We start from the raw sequence: 7,500 nt of genomic DNA on the forward strand, positions 1-7,500 counted from the left end.
TTCTTCCTTTTACAAGATTTGAAATGCATATGTATCTGTGTGTGTATGTGTGTATGTGTATGTGTATGTATATATATATATATATATATATATATATATATATATATATATATATGTATGTATGTATGTATGTATGTATGTATATATATATTGATGTCGAGTAAAGTTATGAACCTTTGTCAGTAAGATTTATTGAATTAAGACGACCGAAGAAAAGCATTCTAAGCGCGTGTTTTCTCTCCCTCAGCTTGCCGCCCGTGGCCGGAGGACTGGAGGTGGAGAAAGAGGTCCTGAACGCCATCGAGGCCCGGAGTAGCTCGGTGGTCAACATCACCATCAACCCCGCGCGGGTCCTCGGCGACGGGGTCCACAACGTCCACAGGAAGGTCCTCACGCAGCATCTGAAGGGCAAGGACGGCGGCGGCGGCAGCAGGGGCGGCGGCGGCGGCGGCGGCGTCGACGGCAAGTTGACGCACTTCTTAGACGCCAAGGAATTCTTCAACAGCATCTCGAGCAAGAACTTCACGCACATCCACAACGCCCGGGCCATTCAGGTGGTGGAGGAGGAGCCCAGGGACAGGGACGCTGGCCTGAGGCAGGGAGGAGGAGGAGGAGGAGGAGGTGGTAGTGGTGGGAGGAAGGACGTCGAAGGAGGAAAGGAAGAGAAACGGAAAGAAGGGACGAGATCGGGCGATGTAAGGAAGAAGCTGGCCGGAGGAGGGAGAGGCCAGGAAGATGGCGAGAGAGGCAAAGAGAAGGAGGAGGAGGAGGAGAAGGAAGGAGCCAAACATCGCAAGGGAGAAGAACGTGGAGAGAAAGAGAAAGAAGGTGAGGACCGAGGCAAGGAATCGGCGCGGCAACAGAGCGTAGAAACACAGCGAGATGACGATGGCACAGAGAGCAAAGAAGCAACTAAAATAACGCAGGAGGATGAAGCAATCGCCGGTGCTGATCACGAGGAACCAAAAGCAACAAAGGAAGAGAAGAAGAAGCAAAAGGAAGATCGGGAGCACGTGGACAGGCCTACTCCAGTGACGGAAGAGAAAGCGGGGAGTGATAAAAAGGAAGAGAAAAGGGCAGAAACGGTTGACGAGGCCGAACCCAAGGAAAAGAAAAAGGAAGACAAGAACGTCGTAGAAGAAGCAGAGAAAACGGATCCGCAGAAGGAGGAGGAAGAGCAGAAGAAGACGAAGAAGGAAGAAGGACGAGACCAAGAGAAAGGCCCAGGACCAGAGGAACACAAGACAGAACCGGAAGCGGGCAAAGAAGAACCCCGGGACGTTGCGAGTGACAAGAAAGACTCGAAAGAGGAACGTGAAGTCGAAGAGGAGAAAGAGAAGACCAAAAAGCAAGCCGAGGACAAGAAAGAAGAAATCCCCAAAGAGTCCTCCAAGGAAGAGGAACCCAAGGACAAGGCCGCAGAAGGCGCGAAGGAACATGAGGGCGAAGACAAGAAGCAGAAAGAAGCGAAAACTCCCAAAGAAAAGGAAATAGACGAAGAAAAGGGAGAGAAGACCGTGGCCAACGCCACCAAGGCGGACAAGGAGCCAGGAGAACCGGAGAAGAAGAAGCAGGCAGAACCGGCGAAGATCAAGAAGACGAAGGAGGCAGCAGAGGAAGGGAAAGCAGACCGGAAGGAGGAGGAGAAGAGCCCCGATACCCTGGAGACGTACAGCCAGTTTACGCAGAGGGTCAACGCCGAGAAGAAAAATGACGGTAGGAGAGAGAAAAAAAAAAAACCTTCGTGGTCCCTTTGGTTTTATTTGGTGTTTCAAGAAAGAGCGTTGAATAGTCTCCTTTTAGAGGGAGGGATCATTTTCGTCCGTGCTTTTGATGTCTTTGCGTTTTTTGTCATCATTACTCTCTCTCTCTCTCTCTACCTCTCTCTCTCTCTCTCTCTCTCTCTCTCTCTCTCTCTCTCTCTCTCTCTCTCTCTCTCTCTCTCTCTCTCTCTCTCTCTCTCTCTCTCTCTCTCTCTCTCTCTCTCTCTCTCTCTCTCTCTCTCTCTCTCCTCCTCTCTCCCTCCCCCCTCTCCCCTCCTCTCCCCTCTCCCCTCTCCCCTCTCCCGTATTAATAAACGACTTCCATTCCACAGTGAACACCAACGGCCACAGTGGCAATGGTCACAAAGGCCCTAAAGTGAAGAGCAAGAACTACGCATCCCCTGACTGTGGCTCCAAGCTGATGTCTGCCAATCCGGAAGCCACACATGCGTCGAAGGTAATGTGTCCGCGTTGATTGACGTTTTTGAGTTGATCTCGTGTTTTTTTTTTTCTTCTTCTTCTTCTTCTTCTTCTTCTTCTTCTTGGTATATGTTATGTAGTTTTTTTTAGTGGTGTGAGTTTTGGTTCATGTTGTATATTTTTTGGAATGTTATCTTGGTCGGTTTTCACTGGATGTATGTGTTTTCCTCCGTTTTCATATTATAATGGCCTGTGGTAATGTTTGTTGTCTCCCCTACTTGCAGGTGATCCATTCGAACAGGGATGAGTATATGTTGAACAAGTGCAGGGACAAGATTTGGTTCATTATTGAACTCTGCGAGAGCATCCGACCACAGAAGGTGAGCTTATTTTCAAGTTCCTCCTTTACATATTGATTTAGTAAAAAAAAAAAAATAATAATAATAAAAAAAAAAAAAAAAAAATATATAATATATATATATATATATATATAATGTATATATATAATTATATATATATATAAAATTATATATATATATTTATGTATGTATGTATGTATACACATCATAGAACAAATTATGATATAAACAAATTATAATCTAAGCCTCAACGTACGTACCACCTTCAATTAATTCCTCTCTCCTTCTCTCCCTTTTCCTCCGCAGTTTGACATTGCCAATTTTGAACTCTTCAGTAATTTACCCAAGGAAATCCAGGTATCGGGAAGTCACCGTTATCCGTCGCGAGACTGGTCCTCGCTCGGGAGGTTCACGGCGCAGGAGGGCAACCGCGGCGTCCAGTCTTTTCACGTGGACACCGAAGACTTTTACAAATACGTCAAGGTAATGGTGGCGAGGGGGTGGGGGTGGGGTGGGTGACGCGGTGGGGGTTGGGGGTTGCCCTACTTGCAAGAGCGTTTATTTTATATTCGGTGATACATTTTTTCTTTTATTTAATTTGTCCTATGTGAGTGAACTATGAAGTATGTTATTACACTGTGTACAACATTCGTCTATTGCTATTAGTACTTTCATTATTATCATTATTATTCTTAATATTGTTATTGTAGTCATTATCATCGTTAATATTATTAATGGTATATTATTATTATTTTTATTTTTACGAGAGATCCTTGGCAGAATACAACTACACCCATTCCTACACCAGAGTGTACGGCAGCCCTAGAGCTGGTGTTGCATCAATGTTCATAAGATATTTCCTTTATCTTTATTCTGCCTGTTATTCCTACACTGATCCACCTATTCTCCTTTTTTTGTCTATATTCTCAAGGCGGTGACATACAGCATGAAAAACAACCTCAGCACACACATACAACAACAACAACAACAAGCATCCAAGGCACTCCCTCAGTATGTCTCTTGTACAATGAGCCTTGACATGTTTTCATAGAGGCTCTTGGATCTTCGCTTCTTCCCTATGCACTCATTCATTCACTTATTCACTTACTCATCAAGTCATTTATTCTTCTTCCTTCTCTCTCTCTCTCTCTCTCTCTCTCTCTCTCTCTCTCTCTCTCTCTCTCTCTCTCTCTATCTCTCCTTCTCCCTCTCCGTTCCTCTCTCTTCCTCTCTCTCTCTCTCTCTCCTTCTCCCTCTCCGTCCCTCTCCCCCTCTCCCTCCCTCTCTCTTCCTCTCTATCTCTCCCCTCCCTCCCTCTTTCTCTCTCTCCCTCCCTCCCCTCTCCCTCCTCTCTACCCCTCTCCCTCTCTCATATATATACTATATGTATATGTGTCTATGTCTGTGTATTTATGTGTGTGGCTGTCCTAGTGAAAGTATTAATCATTGCTTTACTTTTCAGGTTGAAGTCCTGAGTCACTATGGTTCCGAGTTCTTCTGCCCAATATCCCTTTTTCGCATTTATGGTCTGTCAGAATTTGAAGTCATTGATACCATTGAAGATGTCAGTGAGGACAGCGAAGACAGTGAAGAAACATTCACAGAAGCAGTGGAGGAAGAACATTCTGGAAAGAAGCCCAAAGGTAACGTGAGCCTCGAGGCGGAGATCAGGATCGGCACCTGACGTTTACCGCAAAGTTCTATTCATGGCATCTCTGGTTAGCTAACACGGAGGTTAATGAGATTGAGTTACTGGAGGCTGGCAGTGGTGTAACGTTAGCACTGGCCTGGAACAGAAGACACACAATGCACAGTGCGAGCGATCATGTTTCTGTGGAGAGGATTGACGTTATTAAATGCAAATTGCACCTTTAGTGCTTTTATTTCATATTCATATAAATTAATATATATAAATGAATATATATGTATATATATATATATATATATATATATATATATATATTATATATATATATAAAATATATATAATATATATATAATATATATTTATATATTTATATATGTATATATGTGTGTGTATGTATTGTATGTATTATGTATATAAACACTCAATTTGGTTATTTGTGTTCATATTTTTTCATGATTTTTCTTAAAATATTTGTCAGTAGCAGTTGTAAACAAAAACACTTTTAGACTTGCAGTGTAATATGTTTACTGAATTCAGTTTTCTTTGTTACAGATGAAGGAAAACCAAGTGTGATTCCAGCTGTGCTTAAGAATATGTTTACTGGAGTCTTAGATGTTATCAAGAGAGGCTATAGACCAAGCAGCATCTCCACAGAAACAGATGAGAGATGCTATTCCCTTCACCCCAAGTTTGCAATGGAAAGTGACATGTGTTCAATGGCTGGAACCTTGAACTACATCCTATCTTGCTACAAAATGGAGTACGAGGCCCTCATGCTACAGCCTTTTGTTTCGTCAACCGTCAAGAATTCCAGCTTTTGTCGCAGACTTGCCTCAGTGATGTGTGCAGAGCCTGAAGTCAATGATAGTGTTGTTTATGATACTGTTTGTAATAACAGTTATGTATGTGTTATGTTGTCCCCAAAGCATGTGCTGGCCATGTGCTTTATGCAGGATCCCAGAATAGTTGACAGCCAGACGAGTTGCGATCCCAGTGATACCCACCTGCCTGAAAATTTCTCCACATCCTCTTCAGATATCATGACAAACTCCAAGCAGATCCCGTCGTATGTCAAAAATGCAGTGATCAATACATCCAGCATAACAAGAGCAGATGCTACTGATACAAACATTAGTAGACCCTCAGAAGTTCATGGGCTAAAGCTTATCGAAGTAGACGATGGCCAGGCACCAGCCGAGCAAGATCCGGAGAAATCAGACGAAGCGTCCAAGCCCCCCTCCCCTGACAGCGGACCCAGCCAGCCCCAGAAAACAACTGCCAAAGAACCCAAGGCCAGTGGAAATGCAGTCCAGGAGAAGACAGCCAAGGAGGCGGAGTCTGACTTGTCCGTTGGGGATGCCGTGGAGACCATGGAGGTTGAGGGCTCTGGATTTGGGGAGATGAACTTGGAGGAGGAAGAGTTTACCCCTAGTGAAGACCTTGCCACAGTGTCCCCTCCTCCACCTTCTTCCACTCCACCCCCAGTTGAGCCCAAACTACTCTCAAGCTCACCAACAAACAAAGAATCTATTGTTGTTCGATTATCTAATAAGATTAAGGTAAAGTTATTATATTCTTCATTTATAGTTAGTGGGTTTATTAGAAATATATCTTATCATTTCTTTCTTTTATTATAAAAGATTTCTAGGTTTCCCATGTACAAAAAAATCACATGTTGCATATTTGAAACAAGCGATTTGGTATTGCAGCAAGGTAATCACATGTATTTACAGGCCCTGGAATACAACATGTCAATCAGCAGTCAGTACCTGGAGGAGTTAAGCAGGAGATACAAGCGACAGATGGAGGAAATGCAGAAGCAGTTTAACCTCACCATTGCTGCCTTGAACGCCACATCCCGCCAGGCCTATGAGCGGGACCAGGAGCACCAGAGGGACATCAAGAGCCTGGAAGAGCAACTCGGGAATGTGAGCAACATCCTGGAGAAGCTTGTGGAGGAAAGAGAGACTCTAGCACACACAGTAGTGGAACAACACCTGCTGCTTATGGTGGTGGAAGTCGTGGTACTGTGTGTGGTATTCACTGTGTGCCATAGGAGGAGGGTTGCTGATTTAAGACTGGAAAGTGGAGCTTTAAATGAGAGGAGAGCACAAGTGAGTATAATATTCCATAGTGTCTTTCAAGTTTGAATGGTCTTATTAGAATATTGTTATATTTGTGTAGGTCTTTGCTTTTATTGGTCCTAGTCCTTATATCAGATTACTCTCAGTTCATGATGCATAATATATCCCATACAGACACCAAGTGAAGATTCTGAAAATCAAATTGGACATGAGAGCAGAAGATGCAATTTCGAAGACCAGATACCCAGTAGAGTGAGAAGACGGTCAGTGGACAGTATCACCAGGGAGAGAGCATCTCGGCCACGTCGACGAAGGCCCAGTGAAGAGGCACTCAATATATCAGGTAAGTGGGTTAAATATATTATAGAGATAGTATCATATTTTTCTATGGGAAAGTGGAGAGAAATATGGAAAAAAAATCAATGTAGGTCTGCTCTAGCTGCAACTGTTCTGCCAAGTCAAATCTATTAACATGGGAACCTCTTTACAGGTACATATCAAGACCTTCTCATCATCGAGCCAGCTATCCCTATCTTGATGGATTCAATAGTAGACCACAAGAGAAAGAGGAAATCGACCAGTGGAATGTTAAAGAGGTCCAAGTCCAATGCCAGCATAGTGGAGAATTCCTCCTTATCCTCCAGGAGAGCAAAACGCATAGAGAAGCTCAACAAGTCAAGCGCGGGAGTACTGTTCTGCGGGGACAAAAGTGAGTCGTGTTCCACTCCCATCACCCCTCTGTCATCTCCAGACTCACCAGACCTATCCGGGATACCTTATGAACCTTTCTATAATGAACAGGACAGTGTGTTTTATACAGTGTTGGAAGACGGGGACTCTTGCATTCCGAGGCCTTTTATCAGTGAGTTAGAGCCGGGGGGGAATGTATTAGTTGATGTGGAATCGGCAACCTCTAAGAGACATTCTTTACCTTGTTGCACTAACTGTGATAGCCAAAATAAGAAATCTGGTAAACTTTCTAAGTCAATATCATTATGTAGTGCGTCAGAGAGTATAAAGAGTGGGAAGGAAAAGGGCAAAAAGGTTAAGAAGACCAAAAAGATAAAGGACAATAGTGTAGAAAATAGGTATTTTAGTTCGCAGGGGGTAGAGCATGACAGGCTTAATGATCATGATGAAGTTTTTACCATACATAATGGAACTTCATGTGATTTCCCGGGTCATCATAATGAATTTTATCCTAATGGACATAGCAGTGTGCACTT

General features: G+C 43.6%; 1 protein-coding gene across 4 annotated transcripts in view; it reads left to right on the top strand.

Moving 5' to 3' along the window:
* LOC122247085 (uncharacterized) overlaps positions 1-7,500 on the top strand; it is a 112,446-nt gene that overhangs the window by 104,373 nt on the left and 573 nt on the right. For all 4 annotated transcript variants that reach the window (XM_043006078.2, XM_086539308.1, XM_043006079.2 and 1 more), the window contains 9 exons: positions 248-1,716; positions 2,096-2,220; positions 2,468-2,563; positions 2,849-3,025; positions 4,005-4,185; positions 4,743-5,749; positions 5,924-6,304; positions 6,449-6,617; positions 6,765-7,500. The exon at positions 6,765-7,500 is cut by the window's right edge and continues 573 nt beyond it. In XM_043006078.2, the coding sequence (XP_042862012.2) occupies positions 248-1,716; positions 2,096-2,220; positions 2,468-2,563; positions 2,849-3,025; positions 4,005-4,185; positions 4,743-5,749; positions 5,924-6,304; positions 6,449-6,617; positions 6,765-7,500 (4,341 nt within the window). The remainder of the gene's footprint in view (positions 1-247; positions 1,717-2,095; positions 2,221-2,467; positions 2,564-2,848; positions 3,026-4,004; positions 4,186-4,742; positions 5,750-5,923; positions 6,305-6,448; positions 6,618-6,764) is intronic.

Source organism: Penaeus japonicus, unplaced genomic scaffold, assembly GCF_977035675.1.
Source record: "Penaeus japonicus unplaced genomic scaffold, GWHDUDI00000001_assembly GWHDUDI00000008, whole genome shotgun sequence".
In the NCBI taxonomy this organism is placed as follows: domain Eukaryota; kingdom Metazoa; phylum Arthropoda; class Malacostraca; order Decapoda; family Penaeidae; genus Penaeus; species Penaeus japonicus.